The sequence below is a fragment of the Acartia tonsa genome, chromosome 15 (genome assembly GCF_053477335.1).
Source record: "Acartia tonsa isolate MP-2025a chromosome 15, ASM5347733v1, whole genome shotgun sequence".
In the NCBI taxonomy this organism is placed as follows: Eukaryota; Metazoa; Arthropoda; class Copepoda; order Calanoida; family Acartiidae; genus Acartia; species Acartia tonsa.
This window is the reverse complement of record NC_137274.1, coordinates 6,629,366-6,649,849: the sequence shown is the minus strand read 5'-3', so window position 1 is coordinate 6,649,849 and position 20,484 is coordinate 6,629,366. Positions and strand designations below refer to the sequence as shown.

At 31.5% G+C, this 20,484-nt stretch overlaps 3 protein-coding genes across 4 annotated transcripts in view; 1 reads left to right on the top strand and 2 right to left on the bottom strand.

Moving 5' to 3' along the window:
• Positions 1–20,484, top strand: part of LOC145307096 (divergent protein kinase domain 2A) — a 120,509-nt gene that overhangs the window by 68,400 nt on the left and 31,625 nt on the right. The gene's annotated exons all lie outside the window — the stretch shown is intronic.
• LOC145307360 (uncharacterized) lies at positions 8,495–10,547 on the bottom strand. The gene is made up of 6 exons (XM_080149737.1): positions 9,910–10,547; positions 9,687–9,806; positions 9,517–9,567; positions 9,346–9,410; positions 9,128–9,253; positions 8,495–8,959 (listed from the first exon to the last, which is right to left on the bottom strand). Exons 1-6 carry the CDS (start codon positions 10,115–10,117, stop codon positions 8,696–8,698), a joined length of 834 nt encoding a protein of 277 aa, XP_080005863.1. The 5' UTR covers positions 10,118–10,547; the 3' UTR covers positions 8,495–8,695.
• LOC145307579 (uncharacterized) lies at positions 11,077–13,457 on the bottom strand. The gene is made up of 4 exons (XM_080150033.1): positions 13,393–13,457; positions 12,503–12,652; positions 12,157–12,321; positions 11,077–11,787 (listed from the first exon to the last, which is right to left on the bottom strand). Exons 1-4 carry the CDS (start codon positions 13,455–13,457, stop codon positions 11,181–11,183), a joined length of 987 nt encoding a protein of 328 aa, XP_080006159.1. The 3' UTR covers positions 11,077–11,180.

The window sequence follows — 20,484 nt, the reverse complement described above, 5'->3', positions numbered from 1 at the left end:
AATTAAAAATAGTGAGGGGATATTTTCAGGGATCTAAAAGAACATGACAGTGTACTCCCCCTACGATGACACACAAAATTACCCCTTCTGTAGATTAAACTTAGTGGTTGAAACGTTTAAACACTTTACTCAATGAAAGTAAAGTCTCCAAAGTTGTTAAGCCAACGAATAAGAGAACATTATTATAAAACTTTGGGGGCTAGTTTAATAAACAGTTAATTGCCCCATGAAAGATTATATTGGGTAGAGGGTAGCCCAGCAGGAGGATAGCTCCCCCACCTCCCCGCATGGGTTCGGCTTATTAAAGTCCCCAAGGTAGTTCTGTGTATCACCTCTGCTAGGTTACCAAACCCTGGTGGGCTTATTCCCATTGTGCTAAAACCCTACGGGGCTAATCAGTGCTAAATATAGCCGAACTATCCCCTCCTATTTTTAATCAATTTTTAATTAAGGGGTTTCTGTGCTCGACTGGGCACTTTAAGGAAATACACAAATTATTATAATATTTTACCTGTATAGAAAAGTATAGAAAAACAAGATACCCAAGATAAAGTACTGAAGTAACACATTTTATAACAGAACAACCTGAACTATGTTTAGTTCTCTCAGAAAATAATATCTCAAAATTAATTCAAAGATTTTTACAAAAATGTTTCGAAGATTTTTTCCAAAAATTTTAAATTTATAATTTGAAATAAAGTTATTTTTTATAAAAGTAACATGATGTTTGTGTGCATGTTTGTATTGAAGGAACCGCTGAACCGATATGGTTCACTTTAACTATGTAGCTTCTCGTCCCCAAAGTTTTAGAATAACGTTTTCTTGTTAGTTGGCTTAACAACTTTGGGGACTTTTAGTGAATTGTTGGTTTATTAAATTGAGTGTCCATACGTTTCAACCAATGATTGTAATTTACAAAAGGGAAATTTTGTATATTAACATTAAGGATGTACATTAATTAATTTGCCATTGTCTTATCCCTTTAGATCCACGGCCTTTTTTTCTTACGAATTCTAAATAAACAGGGAGGGAGGGGACATTGAACTCTAAATTACACTGATTCTATATAGATTCTTTATAATTATGTTATCCTATTCGTTGGCTCAGAAGCCTAACAAAATCAGCGAGTTTTTTTCTAGCAACCAATTAAGCTGCAACCTTCCTAAGCAGTTTTATAGAAGCTGTAGCATTTATAGCGGCTACACCCTTAGAGGCCTCCAGGATGGGGGGGGGGGGGGTTGAGTAGACCCTCTCCCACTTTCAATTTTAGTTTTAAAAAGAAATAGTAAAAATTATTTCTCGTATTCATTCGAATCCGGTGGATAGGAACCGGTTCTCATCCATACAAAAATATATTTCTAGCATCGAATTATATCCAGCTTTCTACGAATATAAAAATGTACAATCATAAGCTTAAAACCAGTTTTTTAGCCGGTGCCTTCGGCACCTCGGGGCTAAAAAACTGGTTTTAATCTTATAATTGTACATTCTATATCCGCGGAAAGCCGTTTATAATACGATGCGATTATTTTCTAGAGGCCATATCTCTTGGGAGGGTAGTGGTAGCCTCTCCCAAATAAGGTAATTCAGTACCTATGAGAAGCTAGATTACAAAGAAGAAAGATATCTGTTTAGCAGTTAGAGAGATTCTTTGGTACAAACAGACCGACTAAAAAACATCTTGTCACTTTTATTTAAGGAAAACATATGTCAGTAACTTATAGATCTTATTATTGTTAGGCATGCTAGAATTTTCCTACACATTTCCAGGACAACAAAATTATATTCCTTAAACGTCCTTAAACAATATCCTTTATTTACAAAGTTTGTTTTGATTGGAAATTTAATTTTTGCTTATTAAGTTCGGACGTACAGGGACTAGAAATAGGAAAAAAGCTTCTGTGAAAATCCTACGAAACGCCCTTTAAGAGGCGTTGTTACAAAAGTATACCCGTATTTATTTTTAGAGGGTAAGGATACCCTCCCCAAAACAAGTTAAAACCTTCCCTGAACCTTTGAGTAGCTTCACTGCAAAGGAGGTCCTTATCTGTTGAGCGGTTCGCAAGATACTTTGCTACATACAAAAAACAAGGATGACAACATCCATAAAAGCGAAGCACTGAAACGGTAGGACAAACGGACATTAACACTTATATAGTATCTGAACTGAAAAATCGGAAAATAAATGTATAAATGTCGAATCAAAATTGTAGGTAAATTTGTTGAAAAACTGCTTAAAAACAGGATAATGTTTATGGACATACTTACATTTTTGGACTTGATTATAGAGTTGCTTCGCTTATAATATTGTTCTTTGTTGTCCCATGAATCAATATACCAAAAATCAGATCAAACGGATAATTAAAACACTTGAAAATTTGTTGTTAAAAAAGTAGAAAAATCAACATGTTTAAAATGGACGTCTGGACATTCTGGTAATGATTATAGAGTTGCTACGCTTTCTAAATCGTACCCAACTACTACAGGAATCATCATGCAAAGTTTGAAATCGATAGGACAATTCTAACATGCCTAAATTAACGAATAAAAGCTATCTATCTCGGACGGACGGACCGACCCTAATTATAGAAAAGCTTCGCTTTTAATAATTATAGAAAAGCTTCGCTTTTAAAAAGCTTAATACTTTATATATTAGGATAAATTGAATTTTGATTAGTTAATTCTGACAGTGTCCAAACTTTTTAACCAATAATTTGTATCTACACAATAATAAGGTTGCTGCCATACTTTTGGACACAATCGTTCTCTTTATAATTAAAATATGCATTTTTAATTTTGCCTTTAAATTTAAGTTTTTGTGTTAAATTTTTCTGCTTATCTCTAAAAGTAAACATTACCAGAGAGAGAGAGGGGACAATGGACTGTTTATTACACTAGTCCCCAAAGTTTTACAATAATGTTTATTTATTCATGTTGGCTTCACACCTTTGGAAACATTAGTGAATTGTGATTGGTTGGTTTATTAGATTGAGTGTTCAAACATTTGAATCACTTAGTTCATTCTACAGAAGGGGTAATGTTGTTTATTACCATTGGGAATGTATATCAATTTAGCGGGTATTGTCTTATCCCTTTAGATCCCTGAAACATTAGAGTTAAACAACAATTGTAGGGATGAGATCGTCATTTAAAAATTACATCCTTATATAAAAGTAACACGAAGTTTATATGTGTGTGTGTGTGTGTAGCAAAGGATCTCGCAAACCATATAGATATTGTTTTTTCAGTAAAGCTTTTCATATGTCCAGGGAAGGTTTTTATATCTTCTTCCACCCAGGAGAAATCTCCCATAGAAAATGACACAAACCCATTTTTTTATGTTTCTCTTAAAACTAAAATTAACAAGGATGACAACATCCATAAAAGCGAAGCACTGAAACGGTAGGACAAACGGACATTAACACTTGTATAGTGTCAGAACTGAATAATGATAATATAAATGTATAGGAGTCAAAGCAAAATTGTAAGTAAATTTATTAACAAACTGCTTGATTCAGGATAATGTTTATGGACATACTTACATTTTTAGGACTTGATTATAGAGTTGCTTCGCTTATTACATCATACTTTGTTATCCCAGGAATCAATATACCAAAAACCAGATAATTCGGATGATTAGATCACATAAAAATTTGTTGTTAAAAAAGTAAAAAAAAATCAACATGTTTAAAATGGACGTACGGACATTCTGGTAATGATTATAGAGTTGCTACGCTTTCTAAATCGTACCAAACTATTAAAGGAATCACCATGCAAAATTTTGAAATCGATAGGACAATTCTAACATGCCTAAATTAACGAAAAGAGCTATCCGTTACGGACGGACCGACCCTAATTATAGAAAAGCTTCGCTTTTAAAAATAATGACTGTATCGCTTCAGTAGTCATAAGGAATCTAAGCTTCAGACAAAATAGGATATATTATTTCAAAAATACTCTATAAATCTTCTTATCCGTATTCCAATCCATGATTATTTTTATGCTACTTATGGATGTTGAAATCCTTATTTTTTGGTGGTGGGTTATTTAATTTCCTTTATAACTTTTTTGGAAAATAGTGTTTTCAATAAAAGTGACCAAGAGTTGCTACGCTTCCTAAATCGTACCTAACTGTTATAGGAATCATCATGCAAAGTTTGAAATCGATAGGACAATTCTAACCTGTTTAAATTACGAAAAGAGCTAACTGACGGACTGACTTAACTTATATGAAAGCTTTGCTTTTAAAAAGAAAATGCAATGATAGTTTTAGTTTATAGTATTTTTCAAAACATACTCAAAATCGTAAACGATGGGTGATTTCGTAGAGAAATGTTACTGTTTTCAATATTTTCAAAATACTAAAATAACCCTAATAATATACAAATTCCCCGATATTTTCAAACGACCGGAAATTGAGACTTCACACCTCTGCTAACATTTTCATACGGAGAGAAGGGGTCAACTTATGCTAGATTTGGGATGTATTTGTAAAATACTACATATGTTCACATATCTTTACGGTCAAACATTGTCCAGAAAATCATAAAAATTCCGGAAAATATTAACATACGAATAAGTTTTACGACCTCACTAGAATTTTATGACTTGAATAATATAGGTTTGGTGAATAGTTTTTTTTTATAGCATCACGCAATCTCGTAGCCAGATTATCAAGATAGTTAATCTTAGTTCTTATTGCTAATTTCGCTTGTTTTTTTATTTCCATTTTGGCAGCATTTCATGCTTAATAAACCAACCAATCACAATTAAAGAAAAAAAGTCTCCAAAGTTGTTATTGCTAATTTATCTTTTGACTTTTCTTACATATTTTTTTGTGAATTAATGTTTTATTAAACCTTAATCTAATTATCTATCCATTAGTTTGTCCATATATCTATCTATTAGTTTGTCCGTATATCTATCTATTAGTTTGTCCGTATATCTATCTATTAGTTTGTCCGTATATCTATCTATTAGATTGTCTGTATATCTATCTATTAGATTGTCTGTATATCTATCTATTAGTTTGTCCGTATATCTATCTATTAGTTTGTCCGTATATCTATCTTTTAGTTTGTCTGTATATCTATCTATTAGTTTGTCCGTATATCTATCTATTAGATTGTCTGTATATCTATCTATTAGTTTGTCCGTATATCTATCTTTTAGTTTGTCTGTATATCTATCTATTAGTTTGTCCGTATATCTATCTTGTAGTTCGTCTGTATATCTATCTATTAGATTGTCCGTATATCTATCTATTAGTTTGTCCGTATATCTATCTTTTAGTTTGTCCGTATATCTATCTATTAGTTTGTCTGTATATCTATCTATTAGTTTGTCCGTATATCTATCTTGTAGTTCGTCTGTATATCTATCTATTAGTTTGTCCGTATGTATTATTTTTTTTAAATGTTATGTAACCCCCCCCCCCCCCAATCATATTTCTTAAAATATCTTATACGTGAGTCACACACAAAGTAGAGAAACAGGTGCACATATATTGTTAATGAATTCTGGCGTGGGGGGGGGGGGTTACAATGATGCATCAGATTCAGAAGTAGCTAATATACCAACCAAAGGTTTTTTTATAATATCTATATGTGATACTTAATTTTTCAAAATATTGCTTGACTTTGATGTATCAATGATCAGAAATAGCTATTTATTTATCTAATATACCAAACAAAATTTTTTTTTATAATAATTAATATAATATCTATATCAGTTACTTAAGTTCTCAAATTTAAAATATAGCTTGAATTTTCTAAAGAATAATTCTTACAACATTTCTGTACGAACACCTTGGCTGACCGTAATATCATGTTACCAGTTACTTACCACCACCCCCCCCCCCCATATTCCGTGGGTAATCCCCATAAATCATACATTTAAATAAATACAGGAGAAGACTTTATAATAATAATACTCGAGTCCCCTCCCTCCTCTTTACTACTTACTAGTAATATAAATAAAGACATCTTCTTAGCTTTAACTTTACCAATTCCGAGCCTAACCAAGGAGAGCGCAAAATCTGTCGGACGACACGAAACAAACAGACCAATGAGAGTTCGAGTTGGGTGGGTTAGCGGAGATTGTTAAATAACAAATTAGCTGTAATAAATAATAGGTTTATTTCATATTGTTCAAACAAAATTGAAAATACAAATACAATACATTATTATGATCCTGTTACTTTCAATTGTATTAATAAGTTTATTTCATTTTATTATTCTTTCATACAAAAAATACAATATTTTGCTAAATGATTGATCTCAAAACAATCTTCATCATGGCTTAACTTAAAAAATCCGTGAGGTTTGATTTGGGAACCAGGTTATTGAATCCGAGGAACATAAGTTCCTTAACCAGATGGCCCTTTAGGTTATACCTCCTTTCGCTGAAAAGCAATTTAAGGTGGGAAAATATTCTTTCCACCCTCGAATTGCTTACAGGCAGAAGAATAAGGTTCGCTAAGAGCTCCCTGATTTGTGCTGGGTACTGGTCTTCTTCAAGCATGTTGGCAACTGTTCCATGGATTAGCTCCAGTGTCGCTGATCTGGAACCTCTCTTCTGTGCTCCTTTATCGTTTGTCCATTTTTGATAATAGTCTGTCAGTTTTACGGCATTTTGAACGCGCCATTTTCTGAGTCCTTGATACAGTTCCGATCTCATGACTGCAAGTTCATCAATTTTCCTCTTTGCTCTTTCCTGTTGTTGTTTTTGTTCATAGGCCAGCTTTCTTTGTTTGAACACAGCTACGAACAGAGGTGATCCAATAACATTATCATCACTGCTTGTAGTCTCAGTCTCCTCCTGGACCTGTTGTTCTCCTGAATCATCCTCGTCCTCCTCGTCGATGCTGGTATCATCTGCTGGTGGCTCTCCTTCATTCTGTTCTTCATCCTCGCCAGAGTCAGACAATTTAGACAACTGGATCCTTAGTAATCTTTCTCCGATGATTGCTGCACACTGGTAGCCACGTTCAAGGATCCATTCTGCATATTCTTTATCAACCAGCTGACTGGGAAGTAGGCCTTCCTGTAAATATAAAGAAATTAATATTTGATATAAATTACATTTAGGAAAAAAAGTAAATTTCTCATACTTCAACATTTTAAGAAAGCCTAAAACTTTATCTCAATTTCCATCTCTCTATTATGACGAGTTTTTGTTGCAATTTTATTATTATTATACCTGCACCATTTCCAGGTTTTTGTTGCAATTTTATTATTATTATATAATTATACCTGCACCATTTCCAGGTAAGTCTTGCTGAAGGGGTGCAGAAACAACAGAGTTGTCCACCCTTCACTATTCAGCATTTTCTCTACCCTCTTCTTCAGATTGGCATACACTGTGGCAGCAAACCTATACATAAAAAAATAAAAAATAAAATACAAATAAATAAAATAAAATATGTTTTTAGATGGTTTTGTTTGTATATTGCTAATCCCCTCCCCTCTAACTACTACTTTGCTTCAATAAAATTTTATTTTTGATAATGATATCTTTATTAGTATGGCGCATTTCTTCAACTAAAATGCATCTTATTTATTATTAGCAAATAGTAAAACCATAAACACAAACCTGTTGTCACACTTCTGCAGATGTTCAAAGACCGTCTCCAAATTACTGAACATGCTGGGGATTGTTGCCTCCAGTCCTTGGGCGCTCTTGGTGATTAGTATGTCCACCCTCTCCAGGACAATTCTGATGTCTGCAAGCAAACCATTCTGAATGGCGGATGGCCATTTTACATCTTTGACTGAAACAAAAAAAATACTTTAAATATTATGTCATCACATAATAAAATAATTTTAACTTTTATTTATAATTTTGTGTCACCATCTTTGACTTAAACATAAAAAATACTTGAAATATTATGTCACCACATCAAAGAATAATGTTTATAATTTTGTGTCACCAAATAAACAAAACTTTAAATATTATTATAACAGATAACTTACTTCCTTGTGCTATCAGAGATTGTTTTACTTCTTGTAACAAGTCCTTATTGTTCAACAACTCGAAGTATCTCACGACCATATTCACTCTGCTGCTCCACCTTGTATCCACTGGTTTGATCAGTCTGAAAAAAAAGATAATTAAAATTAAATGATAAATCTAACTACGTTGAAAAGTTGAACACCCCCCCCCCCCCCAATCAGAAAATTCAAAATAAATACTAATAATTAACACTAATAAATAAACAACACTTACATTCTTTGCTTGTATTTTCTATACAGCTTTCTAATTCTCTTGTTGTTTCTCAGCCTGGACACTAGTTTGTTAAGTATATCCATTGCTGCTTTGTAATCCCTGTTCTCCTAGATACATACAAAAACAAATGAAAACAAATATTCCAAAACCATTACTATTAAATTTATGAAAATAAATATTTCAACAAAACCCTTACTATTAATTTAAATTAAGCAAGCAAAGTACAAAGTACAACTACAAACTCCCAATAATTATTATATTACCTCACACTTTTCGCAGGAATCACCAAGGGCCAGTTCAGTCTGGTGATTTAGACAGGGAAGTTCTACCATAAACCCGTTCAAACGGCCACTTTCTTCTTGTAACTTTTTCGCTGCCTCGATTGCTGACAAAAAAAAACACATGTTAGTAAAAATTGAAATAAAAATGTTGTTTCTGATTAATATATTAATAATTTGTTGTTTAAATTTCAATGAGATGAGGTGTTATTTGTATCATTCTTACCAGCAGCTCTTTCTTGGGCAGCTAGAAAAGTTACGTCATACCAAGGCAATACAGGCTCTTTCTCAGCAGCAGGCTCTTTCTCAGCAGCAGCACTCGAAGTTCCTTCCCCTGCTCCATCATTATCTTCGTCTCCTGACTCATTCCCTCCTGTCAGCTGGATGCCTTCAGAAATCAGGGTTTCTAGCTCTTGTCTGCTCAAGCCATGCTCCTTGTTGAGTAGCTCCATAAACTAGGATAAATAAAAATTTGGAAATTTGGAAATTAGTTTAAGATGCTGTGAGTATTGGTGCAAAAAATATGACGTAACAAAAAAAAAATTAGCCAATGAGAGGCCGTTATTTAGAAATACTAGTTTTTAAATGTTTTTTTAAAATGATAAAGAAACTATTAAACTAACCTTTAAACAATTAGATGCACTGTCTGTGGTGCATGATAAGAGTTGTTTGTGCTTAAGTCCAAAAAACTCCATGACTCTATTGACAGCGGCAACAATGCTCTTGCCAGTGGAATCAGGCTCTGGCATCTAAAAACATTTATAAAATTTGATTTATGATTATTAATTTAAATATGAATTTTGAAATAATGAAATGATAATAATAGTTTGTAACTTTGTACCTCTTCACAGGTCAATAACACCTCTCTAGGTTCGTTGGTGTTCTTGTCAAGAAAAGTAGCTGAAACTGAAAATAAAAGATAAGTGTAAGTTCGTGTTGTTTGTGTTATATTATATTATATAATATTATATTAATATTAAAAAATCAAATGAATGAATTTATGATGAAATACCTGCAAGAAAATCTACGAATACTGACCCAAAATCTATCGTCAGGTGTACACCTATAACAAAATAAACAAATTATAAAGTTTTATTTTATATATATAAATTCAAATATCAATGGTAACTAACTCCCCTCCCCCCCCATTCTTGACACATAAATTCCTGATTAAGCTTTTACCTGTATCTTTCATCTCAGATTTCAAGATCCCAACAAAATTGTTGTAACAGTTTGACACCCAAGCCTTTAGCTGCTCATCAGTTGGTGCTAATTGACGTGTCCCTTGTTCTAGCAGCTTTACTGTAATAAAATAAAAAAATAAAATTACTAACTTTTTAACTATATTAAATATTTGTTACTTCAACAATTTAAAAGTCTTAATAAGTCTTTTTATATTACTTACCTTTCTTTGCAATGACGTGATCCCAAAAGAATAGGAACGGATCCTTCATTTGTTTTAAGGATATCCGACCTTTTGACAGCTTATACACGTAAGAGTGGATGCAATCGAGCGCAGTAACACCCTCTATTACGATGGTATGTTCTTTTATCTCATTTCCTGAAAAAACGATAGCTTTTTTTACAATCGTTAAAGTCTTTTTAATTTGCATTTCAATTTATACAATTTCAATTCTATAAAGTATAAACGATACCTTGGCACCAACCGTTGAACTCTCTAATCTACTTAAAGATGTGTGTTTGTTTGTGTAACGAAAATGTTCTTGATATTTGATAACTGCTGAAGCCTGAACCGATATGGTTCTTCTATAGGGTATCTTCTCATAGGTCCTGGGCAAGTTTGTGACTATTTTGTATGTAAAATTTGTAATAATATAATACTTACGTTTCTTTTGGTCAAAATATTTTCTATATTGTCTCTCGCTTGTGTAGGTCTTAACAGCATTGACGCAGGCCTTCGAGATGGTTGGGTGTTTCAGTCTCCAATGGTCCACGCAGCGCCTCACAAGATTGGTATCATCCTTAGTTTCTGCACTAAAGTCTTCTGTTCGCCAATTAGGACACCCTTAAAAATATATATAGATTAATGAATTAAAATTTGGAAAATATATAAAAATCAGTAATATCCTACTCCCCCCCCCCCTCCTATGAACTATGGCAAAATATTGGTTTGTCTTGTGGGGGGTGGTGGTTATGAAATTTACAAAATTTATAATTAGAATTAATTATCAAATATTGTAATAAATAATACTTACATAGACATTTCAAATAAGGCTGTTTTCCCTCTACTTCCCATTTGTAGTTACTGAAATAAATAAATAATGTATGTAAATAATGGTATGATACCGAACGAAAGTAATTTGATATTTCAGCAGACTGTGTAACTGTATTTTATTATTATAAAAAGAAATAATAATATTGACTTACTGTCTAATAAACTGGGTATGTATAATATTTTTTGCTGAGGTATCCATCTGCACCCGTTCGTTATTAAATCTCCAGCGGAAGTCTTGATTGGTTGTCTTTGGGATGTCTAAAATATATTAAAAGAAATAAAAATCTAGGAATAGCAAAACATTTATATTTAAATATATATTTAAATTTTGGGGAGGGGGATTTTTTATTTTTTTGGGGGGTGGGGGTACAGACACACAAACACACAGACAAACAGACATCCTGTTACTTTAGTATAAGGATGTTAAGACAATAAATCAATTAACACCTACCTTTCATCTTGAATTCACCCTTGGCGGCTTTTTCCTTCTTTTCCTTCAACAGCGTTGAATTATTTTTTCGTAGCTTCGGCCTCCCCCCCCTACCTTTAGGTTTGGTGGGGGTTTCCGTTTCTTCAACTTGTGCCTTAGATTTATTAGATTTAGGCTTAGCTGCCTCTGCCTGTATAGGTGTTGAAGTGTTGAAAAACCGAAATTCTTGTCCATTTTCTGTGGGGGTAACGGGCACAGACTGATTCTGAATCTGTGAAATCTCAGCAGGCAGATATTGATCTTCATATCCAAGTTCTTGTGCCAACTCTGCTACCCGTGGTTTCACTTTTTCGTACAGTTTTTTAGATGGGCCTGGAGTACTCTGTACTTCTTCATGTACGGCGGGTAAGCTGGGCTTCTTTGTTGACCTACCAGTACCAGCATTCATCTTGTTAGGCTTAGATTGCTTAGCTGCATGTACGGTGGGTATGCTGGGCTTCTTTGACCTACCAGTACCAGCATTCATCTTCTTATTCTTAGGTGGCTTAGCTGCCTCTGCTGGCACATTTAACTGGGGAATAACAGGGAGCACATATTCATCTTCTGATTCTGACCGCCTAAATAAATAAAAAAATAACATTATTGGCTTTTAAAAAATTTAAACTTAAAGACTAAAGTTTAAAAATTTTAAAAAATAGGGGCGTAGCCGCTAGTGTTATATATCTTATATATTTTTTATTTATATAACATGATATATGTTTGTATGTTATTTGTTTGTTTTCTTTTAAAATCTACAATAAGAGGCCTCTAGGGGCGTAGTCGCTAGTGTTATATCTCTTACCTATATCTTTTATTTATATAACATGAGTGTATAGGTTTAAAAAATATTATTTAAAAAATTAACACTTAGTTTTCTTAGTTTACTTTTAAAATCTACAATAAGAAATTCCCCCTCCTCTTATCTATTCTATACCTCTATCTCTTACCTATATCTTTTATTCGTTGGATACTGTTCTACTTGTTCTTCATGAAGATACTGTTGATGTTCTTCAATTGATCTCTTTACAACTTGGTCTTGATGAACAGTTTCCTCCTCAGGATCCTGCTCAATTTCTTCAACACCAGAAATATTTTGAGATTCCAAAGTCAAACTGAAATGAAATATTGTATGTAATAATAAAATGCGTCTATTTTATTTATTGGCTTTTAAAAAATTATAAATTTCAAAAAATAGTGTTATATATCTTACCTATATTTTTTATTTAAATCTAAAATCTACAATAAGAAATTCCCCCTCCTCTTATCCTCTTATTCTATACCTCTATCTCTTACCTATATCTTTTATTCGTTGGATACTGTTGAGGTAACTGTTCTACTTCTTCTTCATGATGATACTGTTCTGCAATTGATCTCCTTACAACTTGATGAACAGTTTCCTCCCCGGGTTCCTGCTCAATATCATTTTCTTCTTGAGATTCCAAACTGAAATAAAATATTGTATGTAATAATAAAATGCGTCTATTTTTAAAATTAGAATCTATCATGAAGGAAAATACGTTTTAATTCGTTTATATTCGTAGAAAGAAATAAAGATTTAAGCATAAGAAAAATGCGTCTATTTTTAAAATTAGAACCTATCATGAAGGAAAATACGTTTCAAAACGAAAAAAAAATTTAAAATTAGAATCTATCATGAAGGAAAATACGTTTCAAAACGAAAAAAAAATTTAAAATTAGAATCTATCATGAAGGAAAATACGTTTTAATTCGTTTATATTCGTAGAAAGAAATAACTATTATATAATAATACAGTGTGTGTTTTTTGAGAACTTTTTGAAACCAATTTTATTTTACCCAAACAAAGTCAACTACAGGAAATCCAATTTTTGTCTTTCAATATGATTATGGGTAGAAGATTTAAGCATAAGAAAAATGCGTCTATTTTTGAAATTAGAATCTAACATGAAGGAAAATACGTTTCAAAACGAAAAAAAAATTTAAAATTAGAATCTATCATGAAGGAAAATACGTTTTAATTCGTTTATATTCGTTTTTATATTCGTAGAAAGATGAAAGAAATAATAAAGCCATTAATCGTAAAATTCTGGTAAAATTGCTTTCAAAAAAGTTCTCATAAAAAAACACACTGTATAAATAATATTTAATAATAGATTTGCTTATTAGCTTAGTAGATAGAAATAAATGAAATTGATTTATTGTACCTAAGTAATTTCCGGTCAACTCCAGAGGAATTTAATGTTCCAAAATTGGATCTTCTTGTAGTCATCACTCGATAATTTTAAACAAACTAAATGAAAATTTGTAACCACTTACACAAAGTTAAATTAATCATACCTGTGTGCAAAATGTTACGCTCCGTAAGATTAATGAAATCCCCCCATTTTTTAACACTTCAGCATCAAATTTCCAACCCCCCCCCCCCAAGAACACTAACCACTTGGTTACCAAATTTCCAGGACCTCCTCTTATTTGAATATATTTAATCTTTTTTCTCCACCCATCATAACGCAATTTTTTTACCGCCATTATGCCCATAAAATAATCACCGCCTCAAGAACCACCCACAAATTATTTAAGCATCATGTTAAAAATTTATCCTAAGTAAAATTAATCTTACCTCCTCCCCAAGAACCGCCCACAAATTATGTAACCCTTTTATTCAAGCATCCTAAGTAAAATTAATCTTATTCTTACCCACTCCCCAAGTTAAAAATTAATCGTGACCCCCCCCCCCCTCATATATATAAACATAATGAAAATGAAATTATAAGAATCCTTGTTACTCTATAATTAAGGTATGTCCATACGTCCCTCCGTCCGAGTCTTTTTACGGAAATACACTATATTGTTATATATAGAAAAAGATTGTTATAAATGTTTTATCACGTATTTTACAATTTTTTTTGTCCATTTTCACCACTCATTATGAATATGGGCGGAGTGGTAATGCGCGCTCCCCCCCCCCCCCAAAAAAAAGGGGGAAAAACATAAATATTAGGAGGGGATAGGACAGTGGACAATAATAATAATCTATATTCTATCTTTATATATTTAGAGGTGTAATTTGTAAAAATCTCAAAATTTTTAACATTTTCTCCATGTAACCCCCTAAAATTGGGGTTGGTGTTGTATGTAATAAATATTAGGAGGTAATAGGATATCTGTTTAGCTCCCCCCCCCCCAAAAAAAAAAGGGGGAAAAACATAAATATTAGGAGGGGATAGGACAGTTGACAATAATAATAATCAAAATGACATTTTTCTCCATGTTCTAATCAACTGACAGAAAAAAAACAACAAATCCAATTTAAGTTTAGGCAAATTTAGGATTATGTAATTGTAAATTCAATTGTTTAAGTTTTAACGTTTTTCTATTAGCTTAATGCTTCAAAAGACAACCATACATTGTTCCAAATGGTCTATTTATTATTCATAATTTTAGAGCTTCGCTACTTATGTATGTTTTATTAGGTAGACATGTAAGAATTCTCCTAATTTCCCCTTTGAGGAGGGGGGGAGGATTTGATGCTTAATCTGCAGAATTTATTAATTTATTTAAGAGAAACAACGTAATTTCATGTCCCACGGTCCACGGATAAAAAACAAATATATAATATCGTAACCAACCTGGTAATGGTATGGTAATAATTGGGATGGGGGGGGGGGGAGAAACAAGATTAAATTTGGATTTAATACGATGAAATTATAGTAAATAAATTAGCCGTTAGAGGGTAAATATTTCAAATTGTTCTTAAATTTATACTTTCATCATTCATTGGTAAGAAAAGTTAAAAATTATATTTCAAGTTTTAGAAACCTATTTTTAAGAAAAGTTACATTTGAGACGAATTGATTTCACAAAGTATTCGGTAATGTAGAAAACAAACAAAATTGCTTCAAAGTTACATATTGAAAGTTGGAATATATGAATCTTCAGTGATACTATATTCTCTTTATAACACTTTATGAAGGCTTTTTGGCCAATTATATTATAGATTGATGATAATATCTGATAATATCATTTCATATCTTTTAAGTTTTAAAAACATTCTTTCGCAAGGAAGGGAAATTGAAATTTTTTTAAAAAGGGTCAACTAAATAACATGACACGGATATGAAGCAAAATTGTAAGTGAATTAGTTGGAAGACTCTAATTGCAATAAAACCTACTCTTTTTGAATAAAACAAATATACAAAGTTTTTACTTTTTAATTCGTTCGTTCTTTAAGACAGATAGCTATTTCTTTCATAGTTAAACGGCTCCTCGGGGCTAAAAAAACTGGTTTTAATAATCAAACGATTGTACATTTCTGTTCTGTCTATATATCATAGTTATCATTGAAAACCAATGAATAAAATAATAGGATGTCTGTTAATCTCCACGGATAAAAAACAAATGAAAAAAATTATATTTGATTTGCAATAAAAACTACTCTTTTTCTGTTCTGTCTACTCTATATATGTCATAGTTATCATTGAAAACCAAAAAATAAAATAATAGGATGTCTGTTAATCTCTCTCTACCAAGGATCTCAAATTGAAATCTGAATCTATTTATATTCATTTCTTTTTTTCATGGCTTGGGGGAGGGGGGAGGCGAGGGGTTATTAATTTATTTAAGAGAAACAACGAAATTTCATGTCCCACGGTCCACGGATAAAAAAATATATTTGATTTGCAATAAAAACTACTCTTTCTATGTAAAACAAATATACAAAGTTTTTACTTTTTAATTCGTTCGTTCTTTAAGACAGATAGCTATTTCTTTCATAGTTAAACGGCTCCTCGGGGCTAAAAAATCTGGTTTTAATAATTAAGTTAAAATTAAAACTATAGAAACTATTTTTTGAAGCGAAGCTATTTCTGATTTATTTACATAAAAACTGATTTATTTAAATAAAGCGGAAAGCTGTCTATAATACGATGCGATAAATCTCTATTTTTGAAGCGAAGCTATTTCATAATTAAGTTTTTTTTTAAATCTTTTCTCTTTTTTACCAGAATCATTTTTAAACTTTTAAATTAAATCTAAAAGCTATCCACCAATATAAAAAGTGTATATAATAAGCAGCCGGTTAGTTTAGGCCGTAAATCCAATAATGCGATATAATTATCCGAAGTTCCTAATCCAAACACAAGTATTAACTGATTTTTTTTTGACATGCAACTCTATAATTAAATTAAACTGTTTTTAACCTATTTTTTAATGGGGGGTCAAAAATATACTAGGACACCTATAGAATCAGACTGCAGAGCCCAAATTTGAATTAAATCCCCAATAAACTTTTTTTGGGGGATTTAAAAATTAATTTTTAGTGTTGCTGTAATCATTTTGACTGAAGCAAAAGCTCTTTTTTTACTTCGGGTAATATTGTGGCTTACAGAACATTTTTATATAATTCACTTTATATTGATACAATAAAAAAAACATTACTCTGTTCATTGGAAATAATTTTTTCCCCCAAAACAATTAATTTTATTGAAAAATCTAACATTTACAATAAAACAAATAATTCTGAAATCTAACCAATAAGAAGTCTTGTTTTATTTCAATTCCTAACAATTCAAAAAAAAAGTGTTTTCAAAAAATGACTTATTTCCAATGTAGTTAAATAATTTTTATTTAATTTAAATGAAAAGAATGAAAACCATACACATAAAAGATACATTCTTTTTAAAATTATTTTTAAAAATAAGTTTGAATAATCTTATTTTATAACGCATTTGTATATGTGACAAAAATAAATTTGTTGTATTGCATAAACATTTGTTGTCATTTAACCCTTTACAGCCATTTTTTATGTTTTTAAAATAAGTGAGAGAACACAAACATGTTAATGTTAATTCGTCGATATAATATACAGAATTAACTGTTTAGTGAATTTTTATAGTAAAATCATAAGGCCTAATTTTACTCTATACCAGAATACAATATTTATGAAGCAAAACACTCAAAAAGCTACGAATTTTACCCAAATAAAAAAAAACCTTTTGCTTCGGTCAAAATGATCACGGCAACAGTAAAAATTAATATTTAAATCCCCCCAAAAAAGTTTATTGGGGATTTAATTCAAATTTAGGCTCTGCAGTCTGATTCTACTGGTGTCATAGTATATTTTTTATATACGTTTTAAAAATAGGTTAAAAACAGTTTAATCGTTACCAGAATCGTTTTGAAAGTGTTAGTGTCTAATAAAATTAAATCTAAAGACTATCCACCAAAAATGAATATAAAAAGTGTATTATTTTGAGTTTCTATCACATTTATTTTTTACAATATCACGCAAAAGTTATTTTTATAATATTTACAATTCAATTTCAATATAGTTATTTAAGTTTCTATTTACAATACATACAAAACAAATAGTTAAATAATAATTACGAACGAGTTTAGTTAATATTAGATGAATATATGATGGCGATGGTGAACAGGTAATAATAGATGGCGATGGATTATTAATATATATACAGGTAACAGATGGCGATGGTGAACAGGTAACTGATTATGGTATATACAATGATGATGACAAGTTGATTGATGATGGTTAATTATGATAGTGCTGGTGAATGTGAATATTTATCTGGTTCTGTTGGCCAGGATGCTCAGGAACAGGAATAGGGACTCTTACACCATTAATAATATAATTATAATAATTATTATTATTAATGGTGAAACTATTGTTGACCCTATTCCCCACTCCAGGGGGGCCATCGGCGCCCCTAGGGCCCCTGGGACCTTGAGGACCTTGAGGTCCTTGAGGACCTTGAGGACCTTGAGGACCAGGAGCAGGACCAGGAGCAGGACCAGGAGCAGGAGCACCAGGAGCAGGAGCACCAGGGGCAGGCTGGTCAACTGGCGGCGGTGGTACTACACCAGCAGGTCCAACTCCAGGAGCATTAAAAACCTGATCACCAATGATGATCAGGTTTTGCCCTATATTTCCAGCCTGCCGTGGTGCACCACGTACATGGGCGCGCTGGACAGGGGCACGCTGGGGCTGGACAGGGGCACGCTGGACACGGGCACGCTGGACACGGGCAGGCTGGACAGCCGGTTCAAGGGCCGCAACCCCCGCACGTACCATACTCCTGGTTACTGAAGGCATTATTAACAGCAGAATCAGAATCAGATAATAATAATTGATGATAAATATGATGGCGATGGTGAACAGGACGATGGCGATGGTGAACAGGACGATGGCGATGGAATATGATGATAAGAATAAGATGATACTGATAGGGATGACTGTGGAAAACTGTATAAGATGACTGGTGTTGTTGACTTGTTGAACTTGGTCTTGAATGCTTCGTATATTTTATTAAACTAAGTTGTATTTGAACGGAACTCAGATATTTATACTAAATCTCCGCCCCCTTTGGCCTTTTCTTCCGGTCATCATACGACGTATTTGCGATGGTTTTAATGTGGTTTTAAGATTTTAAGTACTTTCCGGTCATACACTTAAAGCTTAAATAAGTCTTTACTATATTTTTGATAACTCTTACTCTTAGTAGAAATTATAATTGTACATACATCCTATATCCGTAAAATTGTGTTTAATACTATTTTAATATAATCTTGAAAAAATAATATTTGATTGAAATAGAAATCATTTAAATTTACTATATTTGATAACTCTTACTCTTAGTAGAAATTATAATTGTACATACATCCTATATCCGTAAAATTGTGTTTAATACTATTTTAATATAATCTTGAAAAAATAATATTTGAAATAGAAATCATTTAAATTTATGAGAAAGAAAAATCTGTAAGAAATCGGTTTTACTTTCCGGTCATACACTGGGATTAATAAGTCTTGTCTTTACTATATTTGATAACTCTTACTCTTAGTAGAAATTATAATTGTACATACATACATCCTATATCCGTAAAATTGTGTTTAAATACTATTTTAATATAATCTTGAAAAAATAATATTTGAAATAGAAATCATTTAAATTTATGAGAAAGAAAAATCTGTAAGAAATCGTTTTTACTTTCCGGTCATACACATATTATAAAATATAAATGCAGGTGTTAAATTAAAACCTTATAAAAAGAGGGGAGAATTTCATTAGATTGGTTTAGCCTGGTAGTAATGGTTAGTTAGAAGGAGGGGTGGGGGAGGGAGATAAACAACAAGATTTAATTTCTCACGGAAATACATTTTGATTTTTGTCTGTCTATCTTTTATGTTGCTTCAGAAAATAGATATTTATCGCATCGTATTATAGACATATTATAGACATTTTCGTTTTTATTTATGTAAATAAATCAGAAATAGCTTCGCTTCAAAAGTTAGTTTCTATAGTTTTACTTTTAACATATTATAGACATTTTCGTTTTTATTTATGTAAATAAATCAGAAATAGCTTCGCTTCAAAAGTTAGTTTCTATAGTTTTACTTTTAACATATTATAGACATTTTCGTTTTTATTTATGTAAATAAATCAGAAATAGCTTCGCTTCAAAAAATAGGTTCTATAGTACTTTTACTTTTAACATATTATAGACATTTTCCGTGGATTTTAATTTTTAAAATATATCTTTAGTTTTTTTTTCACAAAGCCGTAATTTGTCGATATAAGTCGATTTAATTTTTTTTATTAAAAAAAATAGATATCATTCTAGAAATCTACATACAAAGAAATAAAAACTTGACTTAAGTACTCGTTTTTATGGTAAATAAAAATATCGTCTGTACTTTCCTAGGAGTTTTATGAAGGCTTTTTGACCAATTATACAAAGATATGATGATAGTAACCAAATTTAGATAATCACTTTAATAATTTTAGTTCTTTCTTTTTGTCTGTCTATCTTTTATTAAATACAAATCGTAAAATTCGGAATAACTATATACGGTTTTTTTGGACTTCAGTTGAAAGAAATCGTTTTTAATTTCCGGTCATACGCTTATAATACGATGTGATAATTTGATAAATATCTATTTTTTGAATTAAATTTATCGCCTGGACAGACATACTTACAAAGCTATGTTCATATATATTTAAGATTTTAGATTAGTTTGTTTCCCTTCAGTATTTTATTTTTTTTGGAGCGAAGCTATTTCATAATTAAGTTTTTTTAAATTTTTATAGACATTTTTCCGTGCATTTTAAATTTGTTTCAATTTTCCCATAATTACTAAAATAAAAGAATAATGTCAGTTGTCTATAATATGATAGGATAAATATCTATTCCAATATGGCTTCTAAATTACATATACGGCACAATGCGATAAATATCTATTTCAAACCGTTGGGTCAGTAATTATATAGAAATAAAAACTT